General features: G+C 38.7%; 1 protein-coding gene across 2 annotated transcripts; it reads right to left on the reverse strand.

Moving 5' to 3' along the window:
• Nucleotides 1-1,244: 1,244 nt before the first annotated feature.
• On the reverse strand, nt 1,245-17,019 carry LOC117756126. 2 transcript variants are annotated; one of them, XM_034576475.1, is made up of 27 exons: nt 16,870-17,019; nt 15,577-15,791; nt 15,405-15,490; nt 15,173-15,300; nt 14,849-14,974; nt 13,822-14,012; nt 13,644-13,735; nt 12,675-12,805; nt 12,342-12,466; nt 12,128-12,254; nt 10,753-10,965; nt 10,425-10,595; nt 9,701-9,847; nt 9,226-9,275; nt 9,008-9,140; nt 8,750-8,832; nt 8,536-8,662; nt 7,620-7,810; nt 6,874-6,964; nt 6,604-6,724; nt 6,010-6,191; nt 5,108-5,263; nt 4,829-4,962; nt 4,592-4,725; nt 4,410-4,504; nt 3,045-3,322; nt 1,245-1,777 (listed from the first exon to the last, which is right to left on the reverse strand). In XM_034576475.1, exons 1-27 carry the CDS (start codon nt 16,930-16,932, stop codon nt 1,654-1,656), a joined length of 3,714 nt encoding a protein of 1,237 aa, XP_034432366.1. In that variant the 5' UTR covers nt 16,933-17,019; the 3' UTR covers nt 1,245-1,653. The 2 variants fall into 2 exon arrangements, with proteins under 2 accessions (XP_034432366.1, XP_034432365.1); XM_034576474.1 differs by having other exon boundaries at nt 1,245-1,780; nt 2,983-3,322.
• Nucleotides 17,020-17,614: the final 595 nt, after the last annotated feature.

The following is a 17,614-nucleotide window of genomic DNA, read 5'->3' on the forward strand; positions in this document are numbered from 1 at the left end:
AAATCACTTTCTGTAATCTTCCACCTTTGTCTCTATATGATTACCATGTTGTTAACAGTGAATATGTTTACATGAACAGCAACATTTCAATATTAATCCGATCAAGACACTAGAATAAGACAATGTCATATAAAGAGAATTTATTGATTACTTTAACCTGAATAAGGTCCTACTCAGAATAAGCAATATTCAAATCAAGAAATGTGGAGTATTCCAAGCTAAGTCAGATTATGTGGACATGTATATGTCTTAATAACATTAAAAGGTCCTGCTGGAGTTTTCATTGAATTTTGTGACATCGGCATACGGCAGTAACCAACTGCTTGATGACATTTGCCCTGGGTGTAAACAAGATGCTATTTCAAGTTGGTGTTTTAAATCTGTCGGATTGACATCGGACATAATGGCTTAGTGGACATAGTGATGAGTCCTAACAAGACTGCTCTGTGACATGTAAACAGGAATATGAATTGAATTGAATTCTATTAGCAACTCATGTAAACAACATAATCAACATGATGTCTTATTCTGTATGAAGGTCAACAGTCGGAATATTGGTGTCCATGTAAACATAGTAACTGATGGTTTTGAGTGTAATTTCATGAATACTATCCAGTAATATGATTGCCACGCAGGGGGAATTAGCCAATGTTAGCATGCTAGCGTGCTTAAATAAGATTGTGAGTATGGTAAATGTTATACCTGCTAATTATCAGCTTGTTAGCAATAATGTTAGCATACAGTAGTTAACATGTACAGTACAAGTCTTGTGAAATCTAACATCTAGTATCTTGGATTGAATATTAGTAGAATTATTTTATATGTGGGGTAATGCTTTTTCAGTTTTAGGTGGGAGTATTATTTTTTTCTACTTTATTATTTTTTTGGTGCGAGTTTTTTGATTGAATTTAACAAAATAAAGATATTATCCAGGTTTAGTGTATGACCAGTTCTTTCATCTTTTAAATTCCTTGCAGATATCTTGAAATGGGGGAAATAAAGGTTAAATAAAGTGGGCCTTTTTTGAAAATGGATTCAGAAAATAAACTTTGGTGACAATGCATTGCCTTGTGATCAGTCATTTGTGTCCCTTACAAAAAAAATATACAGACGCTTTTATTTTTAGTGCAAACAAGTAAGACACTTATCTGGATATTTTTCTGTATATGTATGCTCTGCCATTTCGGATGCTATTAAAAAGTGCAGTAAAGGAATTTATTGAGGTAGGAAAACATCAGGACATATTATGTTGAATTTCTTTAAAATCTGCTCCAAGAGAGAAATACAAGCAACAGTTTATTAGTATACATTTATAAATTTTAAGAATAGCAATACAGTTGAATTTATAATAAAATGATAAGTACATTTTAAGGATTTATTTCTATTACACTTTTAATAATGATTGAACACAATTGTCATTAACAATTCATTCCCAAATCCCAGTATGTTTATCCCGTTAGATCATCACATAAAACCGATTATTTTGATTTTGTTTTGTTGCATAGTTTTACAACATGAAGAGATAGAGTGAAGCGGACATTAAGCAGCTGACAATGTTCTTCAGGCGTGAATAAATAACATTGATATTAAAGTTAATGAATCACACTCAAGATTTAAGCATTACCGAACCATGTAATAATTATTGATTATTGATTAGGATGCTAAAGTCACAACGTTGTTTAGGTTAGTTGTAGCATTTGAAGCATGGATGTCAGCACAGCAGCTAGGAATATGGAAGTTGAGTGAAGGGCGAGCTCTGTTCCCCCATCTGAGGTTGTACCTGGAAGACGCCAAAAACATACAGGGTGAAATTACTGTTATCATGGAAGATTTTCTTCCTAGTATTGTCATGATTGAAAAACATACCAAACTGCATGTGACGAGACAAATACAAGTTCAGTTGGAGCATTACCACATAAATTAGGTCTGTAAACTTGTGTTGTAAATTTGAGGCAAGTTGTCGTTGCTCACCATTTGTTCCTGGAGTGGTCGAGGTCAAACTTGTGCAACGAGACAATACCAAGAAGTGTAACTTCATCTGTTGTCAAACCACTGCTATACCACATGAACTTGAGGTGAATTCTCATTGTGTATTAACAAGCTCTACAGCTTGTGGTACATTGGTCGTTTATACAAGGTATCAAATCACAAAATTCTCATGAATATTGTTGTTAATAATGAAATGACAACACAAGCACAGGCTGTGTTGCACATGTGCCCTCTTGTGGCTACAGGATCGGTGTTTGCTGATCATTACTCATTAGTTAGTATCCTACTGTTTGTACAGAGTTTATATTATTTACTGAGATACAATTGGAACTAATGTTTGGGCCAGCTTTAGAGAGCACAGCAGAAAAATGACATGTCTTCAAAATAGTTATTTGGAGGAAAACAACAGTAGAGCGCATACCTCCATATTATTATTTTAGATGTCACACATAATGCAATTACATAAAGTAACTTGCTATTGTAAGCTACAGTATATTAAATACTTAAGGCCTTTGCACCTAAGGGGCTTAAACAAAACAATAAATGCAAAATACTTGTCTGAGTATTATTCATCAAAATGTTGAATACTGGCAGTGAAGGGAATTTGCTACAATTACAACATATTCTTGATAAAAAGTGAAATCTATTTGTTCTGGCTCATTTTCCTGGCAAAAATAATGACTTATGCATCATTCAGTAATGATGAACTCTATTTTACAAAGTTGAATGTGAGAAGCAGAGTTCCATTGCTTCATACAGGGGATACAACGCCTTCTGGTTCAGAACATATGCATTTTAGGATGATTGTCCGTGGGACAGTTTGAGGTTAGCACCTCATCTGAGGGTCAGAGGAACACAACAGGATCCTACACAGCAGTTGCTTTTTCACTGCGTGATATAACAACAACAGTTCTTGAAACATTCCCAGTGTGAAGACCTCATGCTCCAAGCCAAAACTCACTTAACGAACAAATAAACACAGATGTTTCTTACCCTGTGTTGCTGTCACACTACTGGCTGCTGCTGATGTTGATGCAGAAGTTGATGCAGATGTTGAAGCTGATGTCGACACTGATGCTGGTGCAGATGTTGAAGCTGATGCCGACACTGATGCTGGTGTAGATGCTGATGTAGCAGTATGTGTGCTGCTGATGGAGCTGGGTGGTGCAGTGGTCGTGCTGGTTCTGTTGGTGGTTAGGTTTAGACCCAGTTTGTCTAGATCGACCTGCAGCTGACGGTTCACCCAGGTCTCAACCACAGGGTCTTTAGCAAACAACTCAAGATTGCTGACCTGACTACCCATGAGGCCTTGGACTGTGGCCACATTCAAAGCCTGTAAATTTCAAAGGAAACAGTGAAAAGAGTTGGTTTAAAGTTTTAACATTCTGTACAATGACACAAGGAAAGTGTCAAAAGTTTAAAGGAAAGTAGTTTTTTTTCCTGGGGACACTTGATGATTTTTTTTTTTATAACAATCCATTATGGATTTATAAATGATCATTACATTTAAACCCTGACAGCTTCAGGCCTTCTTCAAGGGTTGGCATAAAGTTACCAAAGTAAAATACTCATATGCAGGGTTACAAACATACTGTAGGTCAATACATGGCAGCCTGTGGTCATTTTCAAAGAGTCACATGAGCCAAGATAAAACTTGCGAGCAAAGTAAACCAGCTTTGTATTCTCAAAAAGATGTTAGAAAAAAATTGCTCATGTCAAATTGTACTTACACTTACAGGTTTTGCACAGATTTAACAAACTAGATAATATGTCTTAACTAAAAGCAGGCACAAGTAGGCTAACTGTTTCCCCATGCTTCCAGTCTTTATGCTAAGTTATGCTAGGCTGTAGCCTTTATTTTAACTGAGATATTAGAGCAGTGTCAATCTCTTTCACTTGCATCAAAAATAAAAATATACATCACAGTATATGTCAAGTAAGTTTTTCTGAAGCATCAACTCGTCTCCTGAACAGACAGTACATGTCCAGAGCACTTTCTGTATTCAAGACTTTAAAGAGATACTGCATATTTGAATATGTTTTAGAACCGTAAGCTTATTTTTATGGTTGTTCTTTGAATAATTGATTATTATTGAGTTTATACAAAATCTACAGGTTGAACATGGCTCATAATGCCTCAGAGTGTTTCAAACTGTCTTGGACATTTCAGGGCCAACTACTACATACTGTCTACGGTTTGGGACGTCCCTACGTCATGACGTTTATATATTTGAAAAAATTCACACTCTCTAATCAAAGGTGGGTGGCTCCCGGCCACCAGCGACTGCTCTTGAGTTTGGAAAGTTGCACTCATTTTCAAATGGCGGTAGGTAGGCGTGTCTCATCCCCACCTCCCAGCACTGCGTTCTCATAGACTCTGACACTTAGGGGTGAAGTTACACTTTAACAAGCATGCTTACTGTGATCACACTGGGGTCCAGGCTCTTAAAAGTGAGGACATCCATGCTGATGTTCTGAGTTGACAGTTGTTGCACATCTAACAGAGGTGCTCCGCCTGACAGAGAAGAGGGGAAAACAAGAAATTAGAGACAAGGCATAGAGATAGAGGAACAGTCATAAGACAGGTACCGTGCATTCTCACCTATAGAGCTTTTAATTAAATTGTAAAAGATCTCAGGACGGCTGCGCTGTGAGCTGAAGGAAGTATTACTGATCTCATACAGGACACTCTTCTGGTCAGACGAACATGAAGCCACATTCAGGGGGTTGGCATTTCTGACAGGATGGAAGGAGAAGAAGGCACCAGACAGTGTTAGCTCTAACTTGTCACTCACCGTGGCCGTGCTTGGGCATCTTTGAGCCACATGCCGACACCCACCTGATACTATCCGGGGTTATGTTCATCAGTGTGCTGACGTCCAACGAGCACAGGTTGAGACCGATAGTGTTGAGCACAGTGCTGTCCAGGGTTTTCCCAGAACTATTCAGATAACTTGTGATGATTGCTTTGCTCTAGAAAAAATTAAAGAAAACAGTCAGAGTGATGATGAGGCTCTGTTATACTGCATCATGCTGTATAAGGCCATTTAAGATTCTAATTAATTTTTCTCCAAATTTTTTTTTCTTTTTCTTTTTTGACAATCCCTGCACATTTTACCTTTGCTGCCTCCCATGATCCATCCTTATCATTCATGAGCGCTGCCAGAGTGTCGATTTTGGTGATGCTCCACTTGGAGATGTCGTCAATCGATGCTACACGTGACACTGAACCAAGGATTTGGACTTCATTATCCGAAACACCTGATGGGTATGCCTGAACACAACAGAATAAACAATGTGGAGATACATATGGTGGTGTGTTAAAAATATCATTCTTCATGATTAGAAATCAGTGTACACAGCATAAAACCATTATCCATAGTGTCACTGTGACATGATGACTTTTTTATTAGGATAATTCAACTCAATTATATTTTTATAGTGCCAAATCACTACATACATTATCTCAATACTTTACATATTCACAATATTATAGAGAAGCCAAACAGTTCCCAACATGAGCAAGCATTGGAGAATGTGGAGAGAAAAAACTCCCTCTTAACTGGAAGGAACCCTAAGAACCAGACTGAATGTGAGTGGAGGAGTAAGTGAATGTCAAGCACACTGAGCAGGAGGGAGCAGGGGAGTGACAGAAGCCATCATTAGCTGCTAAAGCTAAGTTGCTAGGCTAACCAGGACAACAATAGCATGTGAAACACTGTGAATTAGCGAGTGGGTTGCTAAAAGAGAGTGTAGACAGAATGAGGGTAAATATGGAGATGGGGAAGAAAGTAAGAGAATTAAGGAGGATGAAGTAGAGCAGAAGTCAATACACAAACACCAACAAAACCAGAAGTTATACAACACGCTCACCAATTTATTGATTTGTTGTTCAGCCATGTCTCTAAATTCCTAAATTCATCTTTTTTGTCATTGTGGAAGTCTGTAACATGCATTTTACTAAAAAGCCAATAATATATACAGTATTAGGCCACTCAACCTTTCATGTATGAAATTTACCTGGTTGAGTTTCTTCAGAATGATTTTCTGGAAATCATCATCGACCACTTTCTCGCAAATGGAGTTGAGACTGTCCTTCAGAACAGGGACGTCCAGGCAGAGGTCAAATTGTGTTGCATCGTAGCCAAAGGGGAAGGACGGGTCACTCGCTGTCAATTGGGTGATGTTTCCCACTGTGCAGCCTTTTGTGAACAATTATAAGCGAGCAAATGAGAGGAACACACATACACAGCTGTTTTATACAATATGTAGTTTTTACGATACAATATACAGCTAGAGTCCAAGGTGATGTCTTCAAAGTGCTTGTTTTGTCTGAAATCTTTGCTATCGCACTTGACAAACGACTTTGAACTGGACAAATAAGAAATAACAACATTTTCCTCTTAACTAATGAAACGTTTAGATTTGAAGAAATAAAACACACACCTGCTCAATTCAATAGAACAGACAGAGACGTCTGATTGCTACTGTCTGTAGCCTGATTATTCACTTATCATCAGAATGTTACATTTCTCTCAATTAATTCACTAATGAAATCAGCTCCAGTATAAACAGACCTTTTTGTAAAACCGAACACAAAAACGGAACCTTTACCTGCTCCTCGTTTTCCCTTGAGCGCGATCATCTGTTTGAAAAGATGTTTGAGCTTCCTCTTCTTTGTCTTGCTTTTCCTCAGACGGGGCATAAATTTCCTGAGATGCTTTTTCTTTGTTTTCTGCAAAAGAAAAAAAAACACATTATGGGAATTGTTTTTAACACAAAACATACAATGGATTGGAGGAATCTTTGGTGTGGTATTTAAATTAGAAAAATGATTCAATAACATGGCAACAAAGAGTATCAGAAGTAGAGTAAAACACATACATGTTTTAACTTTCCCCAGATGTTTCTTGTGAAATACAGAGGAAGGATCCCCAGGTCCGTCAGTGTTTGCTTGTTCCAGGTGTTGACATTTCTGCACAGAGAAGACACATTCTTACAGTCTGGTCTATTGCTCGGCTACTCATTTTATGGAAGAGGATTTATTATTTAACAAATGGACATTAATAATCCTTAAATATACCTAAATACCTAAAAATAAAAGAAGGTGATGGTTTGTGTACGTTTTTTTCTTGCAACTATCAAATCCCACAAAAGACTAACACCAGCAATGTGTTTGAACATCTCTCAACAGTTTCTGAGTCTGTGTTTGTGGCATTCAAAGTCACAACGATCCTGCAAAAAATCATTTTGTCGCTGGCAGTTCTGTGAACTTTGTATTTACAGCAGCAAGATGGTGCATGTGGGACAGACTCAAAACCTTGACTACAGCTGGCCTCATCAATAAGGCCCAGGAACCCAGCATTGCACTGCCTAAATGTCCTCACCCGTGACTGTGGAATTTTAACTTTCCTCCGCCAAATAACGGCCATATAAACATTCAAATTGTACATATCTACGTTCATATTGTGTTCATCTTTTTCTAATGTTTATAATATTCAGATATATATATTGTTCCCTATTTCTATATTTTATACGAATTGCTGACAATATGAAAAATATAGAAGATTATTTGCCCATGCTTAAAAAAAAATATCTCAATGGCTGTTAATTGGATTCGTTTTTTGTACCCGTATGGTGTTTTCCCAGACAGCAGCAGCGTCTCAATGGAAGCCACCTGGCTGTCAGAGAGATCTTTGCAGACTTTGAGTTTTTCCAGGATGAGAGGATCAGCGTTCTGGATGTAAGAGCCGTCCAGAGTGCAGGCCATGTTTCCCATGACCTCCACATTGTCTCGGCTCAGACTGAAGCCTTTTATGCCCTGTTCAATTGAAACAGAATCTATTTTAAAACAGTACTGAAGTCGAGACACACAAAGTATCATTCAGATCAATGATATTTCCTTCTCCAGACTACTTTTCTGATTAATTTGCACCATCTAACAAGCAAATATGTTTTTTCACACATACGCATCACGCATCTAATTAATTCCATTCAATTCAAACAACTTTATTTATCCCACTGGGATCAATTCATTTGGAACAGCCTGTACAAAAAAACATACACAGACATTAAAACAGTAAAACATAACTTCCTGATGGCAACAAGAAAAAATCACTACTAAGAACATGTTCAATACTCAATATGCTTTTTAGAGGTTTGTTGGTTACAAAACCAAAATTGTTCACTCACTGAACATATTTTGCCAATTTTGTTCAAGCTGTTTCTGGCCTCTACTGTGAGGCTGTGAAACCAGCAGATGAAAGAGAAACAGTACAAGGGGAGGTTCTTAATAAAAGACTGAAGAAAACGACAATATGCAGGGCCGACAGTTAGGGATAGTATTTTGCTGAGCAGGGGAATTCTCTGCTGCCCACATTTAATTGTATGTTATACAAGCATCTTTATAACTTATGTTTATAATATGGTGACTCAACATACACCCAACTCGTGCAAGCTTCAACTTTTTTATATTAAAGAATCCTCTGCTGCATTTTAAGTTTATTTTTGTTTCGTGTAGTAAAACGTAATTTGAACTGCACTCACCAGGCACGTCTTGGCTTCACTAAGCAGCAGCGAGTCCTTGTTCAAAATGCTGGAGGCCACAGTGAAGTCTGCACCCCCAACTGCAGAAATGTATGACCTGCAGTTGGCTTTCTTGACATCGTCTTTGCTGTAATAATTTGATATAAAGATGGGAATCAATCAATGAACAAACAAAATATACTTTTTTAAACAAGATACTCAGAGACAGACTTACTTAAAGTACAGAAGCATGTCAGAAGGATAATCTCCGAAGTTCTGGGAGATGTTTCCCTTGAGCAGGTTGTACATGCAAGTCAGCTGTAGAAAAAAGAACATTACGAACTGCTACATAAGTGGTATACGAATACATAACACAACACAATTTTTTTGACTCCAGTGTTGTACATCCAATTTATTTAGTAAAAAACAGATAAAGAGCCATATCATTTTATTTTAATAAATGCACTTAAACATAAATTTAATTTTACTTTACCTGTGATTGCTTCAGCACCACTTTGGCCCTGCCCTTCCTCGATCTGCAGGCACGGACCAGGCCCCGGACCTTGTTTCTTCCCATTTTCTGTGCTGACGTACATGTGAAGCCCTGCAGCATGGACGGAGAAAGCCTGTGGAGAGAGATGGTGGAAAACAAGTTAAATGGCATGGACTAAATTTGGGGTAATAAAAAAACACTCGGGCTTGTTCACTTACTGCTCTGTGTCAAAGCTTGCTTTACCCAATGTGCCAAAGAGCAGGGCAGCCTAGAAGAACAAAATAAACAGAACACTTCAATGTCAGTTACAACTTATGGGCTGGATGCAATGTAATATTGATCTACTGTGCACATAGCTTGTATAAGAGTAAGAGTCTTTATTCTTGATTTATTTGTTACCTAATGTTAACTTTCAATAGCTCTCCCTGATAGTGTGGAGAGTCAGTTACTTTGGAGATTTACTGTGTGTTTTAAAGCTGACCTGATTCCATCTAATACCTCATTTCACGCCTAGAGCACTATGTAAATGTAGCAGGAGGCTTGTGGGTTGTTGATAAGTATATCTGGCTCCTAATTACCTGATCATCCAAAAATAAATGGATTTATCTCTATTTAAATTTTGGAGTCACAATATGTTTTAATTGATCCCAAAACTTCTTGCTAATTCTCGTCTGTGTAAAACCATTCACTGACCTGATCTGGCTTCCATGTCTTTCTGTTCATCACATTAATGTTCACAGTCTCATTAGTAAACACCAGCAGAAACGGTGCGATCTGAGTTGCCATGGCATCGGGGACATTCATCACCACTTTCGCTGGACTCAGCTCCATGGATACAATCTACCAGAAGATTAGATGCATTTAAAACCAGGATCCTAACTCAAAATGGCTGAGGTTGGTGGCATTTAACATGTTACCATTAAATTCGTCAGTGCATCCTAAAGTTTACCAACATATGTAATGAAAGTTACTATTTCTACTGAAGAACAGAGTTCGCATTGGCTCACATGGCTGTAACATCTTTACAAAAACAGAAGATAAAATGGAAAAAGCCTATTGTGAAGTTGTTTTAAGTGAAATACATCTCTAGTCACAAATATGCTATTGTTTTTATATCAAAATTACAAATACAAATGTAGATATATGAAAAGAAAAACATGCAGAGGTGGCCACAGTGAGCCCTGAGTAGTGTCTGCATGGGGATTCAAAGAAGAGAGGATCACACTTCATGGTCATTCCCATGAATGTACTCTGATAAGCACCCTGGTATTAAAGGTGTTGTTAAGATACTTTGATATCATGTTGTCTTTGCTCCCCTGAGCCTTAAAATAACACCCAAAGCCGAGCCTCGGGTGGTTAAGATGTCAACTTGAGAATCATGAATGACTGTGTTGTATGTTCCAAACTGACACTGTACCTTTTTGACAAAGGTCTGTTGGACAACGACAGTGGCTGTCAGCATGCTGGAAACAAAGGCGGGGTTCCGGGAGATGTTGAGTAGCTCAGAAGCTGGAACTGCTTCTATTGACTCTGAGGGAACTCCGCTAACAAGGGTACCAAGAGATTCCAGGGAGGATGCACTTGTGATCTGTTTAATAAATGTATACATACATTAATACATATACGTATATGCAAAGCACTAAATTGTTATTTTGTGTTTTTTACTCAACCAAAACCGGTGGGAAAATGCTTCAAAGCATGACATATGTTGTGCTTTTTAGCCGTGTTAAGAATTGGGCCCTCACCTGGAAGCCTCCTGCACTCATGGTCTGGATGATAGCGCTGGCTTGGACTGTGCTCCAGGTGACAACTGTGCTCAGCGTGGACAAAGAGGAAACCAGCACTGCTGGGTCAATCGAAGTGATCTTGCTGATGGTCAGGGCTGCACTGGCACTGCCGAGTGTCGCAAATGTTGCGGGTGTGATGGTCTGGATGTTGGATGCCAGAGCAGCAGACGCCTATAGAATCAAATGAGAACATTTAACTGTGTTATAGTTTAAATGTTGTGAAAGTAGAAGCCTGCACAGCCTCTTTAAAGCATTATCAGAGAGGCATGGAGCAAAGACATTAAAACAAATTGATAAGCAAGCTTGAAAATGAAAATTTACCTACATTTAAACTAATTAGAAACTGTTAACTGTTCTTTCCTTCAGACATAAGTCTTTTCAGATTCTAAGACGTTTTCAGACACAAGCTCCGGAGACAAGCTCATGTCTTTCACACATGAAGAACACAGCAGGAGATTCTCTGCTCAGACGCGTTCACAACAACACTGAAATGTTGTTCAATGCAGTGTCTAAAATTTGTTTAAGGTATTTTGTAAATTCTTGGTCACACGCAGCTTCTTCAGGCTGCTAAACCTTAAGTTGGTTTATGTTTGATCCTGTCATTAATTTTGATCATCTTAAACACAACCATAAAGGCCTAAATGACCTTGCTTCTAAGGTACTTATAGACATGGTGGCATCTATAAGTGGCTCTGGCTCAGTGTGACAGTAAAATGTTCATTTATAAATGCTCTTTGCACAGACATGATTTCTGTTTTGGTCTGTCTGCACCTGATTATTAATCTGATTCTATCAACACTCAGGATCATGACAAGCTGAATCAGATTCTACAGCACACTGGATGAAAGATACAGTATAAAAGACAGGTTGTCATTCCATCATTGTGCAAACACACAACTCATTCTTGCTTGTACACTCTAAACCTGACTCAGCAGACCAAATTTATTTAAATTGGGGCAGCTTTGGCTGAGGGGTAGAGTCATCCTCCAACTGGAAGGTCAGCCGTTCTGCATTACGAAGTGTCCTTGGGCAAGATACTGAACCCCGAATGGCCCCTCATAGAAAAAGTGCTGCACATAGATGCACTGTATGAATGTGTGTGTGAATGGGTGAATGGCAAAACTGTACTGTAAAAGCACTTTGACTGGTCATCAAGACTAGAAAAGCACTATATAAATACAGACCATTTACCATTTTAAAAAACTAAACACAAATTTTGAACCCCAGAACGATTTATTTATTTTTCATTTGTGTGTTTTTTTTGTGTTGTATCCTTAAAAAGCCTTTTTTCAAATTTAAACTTTATTTCTCGAGAATCATTAAGAGCTGGTACCTCAGGGTTCACTGTTGCATTGCAGAATGTCGCCATCTCTTTCAAGACAAGTAAGGTGTCATTTTCATTCACAGAGGTGTACGCTCCAATTGGGACCTCATTGGAGCACAGGAAAGCTCCTGGAAGCCTGAATGGAAAGAGACATAAAATATCTTAGTATCCAAATATCCATATAACATTTTTGACGTATTGTGTAAGATTTGTGGATACTTACTCCCCAAGGTTGAAGGTTGGGTTTAATTCAAATAGCTGTGAGACGTAATAGTCGGTTACATTTTCTGGGATGGCTGTGTTGTTGAAGAGCTCCAGGTTGGCTCGGTCCTTCAAGAACACTTTAGCCTTAAATAATCAAACATAAGAAGAAGTTGTTTTACTTTTTAAAAAGGCATTTTTTCTCAGTTCATCTAGATTAATTAAATCATACATTGGAAATATGTTCAAAATCTTTTTATCAATATGTAGTTGAGGTTAAAGCATAAATTTGAGGCTGTGCCAAGTTATGGTGCAGGGGAAGAAGATGACACTATGTTGCTGATGCTTGACATACTTGACTGGAGGAGATGAAGGTGGCTAAATCGTCGGGAGTGATGAATGTCACAAAGCTGCCGATGTAATTGACAAACCAGGAGGTTGAGTTGAGTTCTTGATCTTTGGCATTGTAGCATCTGGGTCCAGAACCTATGATTACAAGTAAAAATAATAATAAATGCATTGACAGTCAATGAATTACTATATTGGTACAATAATAAAAGATCATTGGTTCTCAGAATAAGGAAGCATTTTTCTGACATATTTGTTAAAGGACATTTATTATAAACTTCCAATCATCTTCTCAGTCTAATTCATCACATCCCTTAAGCCGTTTTCAGCCATCAACTTTGCGTCACATATAAAAGATGGAGCAGGAGATTGTTCGTGTCAGACACGTTCACAACAAGAGCATAATGTCCAGAGTGTTCAGTTGAGGGGTGGCTGTAGAGTACTGCATGTAGGAGGCAGGACTTGACCTATAAATTCTGATGCAGAAATCATTTGTTTCTGCTTCTACGTGTATGGCATCTGTTTTTCATCCTGAGATATTTGCATTCTTTGTGGTTTTTTCAGTCTTGCATCCACTGCGGGTTAGAAATGTGATCAACATGCCCCCTCGCTCACAGTGAATTTTCCAGACATGGTCCTGCTGTAGCCTACCATGAGCTCACTGTGACATTATCCGCAATTTTCGCTTGGGGGCTGGCAGGAAAAATGCAAATGTTCACAGCAACTGACTCAGACATTTGTGTTCTCTCATACAGCCCCTTCAGAGAATGTCAGGAGAATGTCCGGAGTTCAGTGCATGTCTGAAAACAGCTTCAGTGTTATTTTGAAAAGTTAGCTATTTGCCGACATTATTTTTTAGATCTGGATGTAGATACTTCCCCTTGACCACCACTATTTACACAATATCAAAAATTGTGTCAGTCCTAGACTATTAATATAAGGTTGGTTAAGATAGAATTCCTTGAATTTTACCTACCAGAGCTCAAGTAGGTCTTGATGGTGGTGTAAACATCACCCTGTCCAAACTCAGAGCTGTTGTATGTGAAGTTAGTTCCCATTACAGAGACCCTAGTTAAGAGGGAAACCAGACAAATGTTCATATAATTGATCTGTATCAGTCCATCTGTTAGTGACATTGTGAAAAAGAGGCTTACAGTTTCTGGAAGGCAAGACATGTAGCATTCTGCACTTCAGTGGGGCTGATGAGGCTCTTGTTCAGGAACTTAAGATAGTTCCTCAACCGATGGACGAACCAGGATTCAACCTCAGGTTTGGTGTTGCTGCTCAGGGCCAAAGGCCAGACACAGGGGAGAGTCGCCATCTTCACATTGTCTGGAACATCCTCCTAGGAATATATACACATGTTTTAATGAGACATTGTATTGTAAAACTAATCAATTAAGACTTGTGATACAATAATATGTCGTATGAAGCATAGTGTTAGCTCAAGCAGAGCACTGAAATGTGTATTGGCTGACAGGCTTCAGCCATTTGCTGTGTGCTTTTTTAATGATTGGCTGATTCTCAGCTGTGTAGCTGGTAACATCCAGTCATTTTCAATAAGGTGTTTGTTGCCAACATTATAACCTGACACTTCCTCACTGTTACTCCGTTCATGCAAGCAGAGTTTGCTGCTACAACACTGAATGGCACACCAGCCTCCAACGACCCACAAGATGAACAATGTACGGCTATGTACAACTACTGGAGATGTCATCACATGGCTGACTAAGAATCTTCACAGATGTGCCATCAGTACAAATGTTTCACAATAAATGTCCTGTTGGAAAATAAACCTTTTCTGTCCATTGAAATGCAAAAGGGCTTTAAATTTGTTGCAGGAAGTGTTGAGGTTTTATTAATTTAATGCAGTTAATTCAACAGGGCAAATGGGAGCAGATCAGGATGAGACTTCCTACTGAAATATGACCGATTACAATTCTTATTCGCTCAAACAGAGCCAAATAAGACCTTCTTCCTTCTGTCATTGAAGTGCATTGAACAACGGCCCTTGCCACTATCCAAGCGAAATAATGTCCTGAATAAGAGGTCCTCTGTTTGGACTATATCTCTGATGACACAACAAAGTGTCTCTGACATATATATAAAATGTTGTGGAAAGTGCTATGTCTTATCAATAAAAATGTCTGTTATATTGCAACTTTCAGACAAGGGTCTTACATTCTCTAGGAAGGCAGGAGTGTTGTTGTAGTTGTTAAAAAGGAAACAGATGTCAGAGTTGTTGTCAATCATATTGGGTTGACTGAGGAGCTGATTCAACTCTGAAGCGGTGATGGTACTTAGGAGCTGAAACAAATAGAAAGGGGGAGAAATTAATGACGAAAAATAAATTACAATACTCAGAAGAACTTTTTGAAATCTCTACTGAATTACCACTTGGAAAACACTCCATGAAAAGGAATTTGGTGAAAACAGATTAGCCCCACTGTTCAAAAGAATATGAGCAATCTGTGTGAACTTTATAGATGGATTCTATTATATCACCTCTGATTCACGTGTCGCTGGCAGTAGAGATGTGAAGGTGGACAAATCTGGGAATCCAAAGCTGAGGAATGTGTCTTTCAGATAGATGTACAAGCTTCCGCCAGTGTAACATTTGAGAGGTGTTGGACCTGTATTAAAAAATACATCACAACAATATATACATAATGGTAAATGCTGTACATAGTTTTCTACATTGTGCAAGATTATTACAATTTTTTTATTTTATACAGACCTTGAAGGAAGAGGAGGGTAATTTTAAAGATTTCCCTTTTAGTGTTGTTCCTAAGTGTCAAGCGTAGTGTGTCCAACAATGTGATGCTAGATTCAGAAGAACATTAGTCAGAAGCAAGTCAACAATCAGATCACATCACAATGATAATCAGGACCACCACAGGCATACTTACATTTCTTGGCTGCTATTACAACTCCTGTTCTTCCCAATGTCAAGTAAAGGTGTCACCAGGCTGGGAGAGAGGTCGACCAGCAGAGGGCGCAGGCGAACCCTGAGCCACAGCAGGAACTCTGAGTCATTTATTGCTGGAGAGGACAGATTCCCTCTGTCATATATTGCCTGGAGGAAGGCAGATTTCACCTCCTCTGTGTAGTTGGCCGGGTAGGTCTACGGGACAAAGACATTTAGTGAAATTAAATAGTTTGTGCCTACATAAAAGTAAAAATAATAATTTTCATCATGTTAGAATTTATGTATCAATCATCGCTTTCTAAAAAGCCCAATGTTTCCTTTGCTGCCTTTAAAATCCAACTGAGGATACAAAACGCATACATTTTGTTGATAAATCATTGACTGATTATAAAGATGGATAACATGAAAGCTTTCTGTATCTGTGGTACCACACTGCGATGCCTACTGTGCAGAATCTGGCTGCAGTTTCCTAACCACTATCCCAAAACCATGATGGAAAACGTCATGTGGTCAAGGAAAGATGTGGGGACAAAAATCCATAAAGAGTTAGGATTATTCGATTGTAGCATTTTTTTACCTAGGAAGGTTCCTAATTGAGTGAAATAACCCATAAGTATTTCAGCAGTAGTCAAGATAAGAGCTCATTCTCTAAATGATAACTGGGACACCCACAGTGCCTGCTGATGTGCTTGACATGGGTCACGTATGTAGTCAAACATGGTGCTGTATCCTGTGCATCGCCAGGTGCTTTATCAAATTTGTCTTGTTCCTCACACAAAATGCATTCTGCTACAAGCTGTTGCTCCCAGGACGGCTATTGCATTTTACGGTGTCTAAATACTTTTGCATGAAATAAAGCCACACTTTAGTTTTTTTGTCTCATGTCGACTCCAGTTTGAGATAACTACTAACTAACTGTAGGCTACAAGCTGTCAGAGCAATGTCTAGAATGTGTTGCCACCAGAGTGTTTATGTTGCCCATGAGCAGAGCAACTATTTCAGGACAGAGCTGAGGCACCAAAATGAGGCACTGTATTCTGTGTTATGATTGGTACCGAATGAGTAGGACCCAGTTTCGGTAGATAACCCTAGTAAATAGATACAAAAACTCGCTAATGTTTGATAGTTAAAATTTAAACAGTATCGCTCTTGATACAACCACCAGATAACATTTATTTATTTATTAAATGCTACAGATGATGTGTTTACATAGGGTGCAATTTTAACCACCATGTGAGTATTACTGATAAGAAAATACATTTTAGATGTTCACCTCAATGGCTGGTGAGACTGTGTCAAAGAAAGCCCCGTAGTCGACAGGTTTGATGACCGCCATGACTTTTGTCACTTCTTGCTTCGTCTTTAGCTGTGACGGAGTAGCTGCGTAGCTGGCCAGCTGATCGAAGGTCAAAAGATCTGCAACCTCCACCTAAAAGTGACAAGCAACATTTCAGTAAGTGAACAACAACAGTTCAACTTTGACCTTTTATGGCATGCACTTGTCTGGTTAGGTAAGCATTGGACCTCCCACAGTGAGCTGACTAAACCCTTTACTAATGCAGTGCCCAATCTAAATGACTGTTTGGAACAGGCTGTTTACTTAGCATGTAGTAATGCTAGTTGCAGCTTTCTGTCTAAAACTGTAAAATGTACCTGCAGCAGCTGCCGGACTCAGTCTGCAAAACCCTGAAGCCAGGCCATTAAAAGTTCAGCTCGACCAGTGTTGCCAAAAAAATCTCACCAGAAGTAGCTATTGGCTCTCTGAAATGTAGCTAAAAGTGGAAAGATTGCATAATGGCATCACATGTTATGTAGATAACATAAGTCATGTAGTTATGTCTAATTTGCATATGTCACACTGCCTACCGGCATCCCATTCTCTTGCAGGTTGGATATTTTGTTTGGTTGTTGATTATTTTTTGGGTGGAGGTGGGTGGGGAAAATGGGGGATGAAGGGGTGATCTTTGTTATTATAAATTGTTATCATCGAACCATAACTGGTTGAACCTTTTGTGTGA

The sequence above is a fragment of the Hippoglossus hippoglossus genome, chromosome 22, assembly GCF_009819705.1.
Source record: "Hippoglossus hippoglossus isolate fHipHip1 chromosome 22, fHipHip1.pri, whole genome shotgun sequence".
Lineage (NCBI taxonomy): Eukaryota > Metazoa > Chordata > Actinopteri > Pleuronectiformes > Pleuronectidae > Hippoglossus > Hippoglossus hippoglossus.

Bases quoted from the DNA above. Each gene is read 5' to 3' on its own strand.
- LOC117756126 (XM_034576474.1), bottom strand. From the start codon at position 16,932: ATGGCGGTCATCAAACCTGTCGACTACGGGGCTTTCTTTGACACAGTC. The intron at 8,833-9,007 runs GTAAAGTAAAAT...TTTTTTCTACAG, and splicing joins TGGTGCTGAAGCAATCACAG to CTGACTTGCATGTACAACCT. The intron at 7,811-8,535 runs GTGAGTGCAGTT...TCAATTGAACAG, and splicing joins GTGAAGCCAAGACGTGCCTG to GGCATAAAAGGCTTCAGTCT.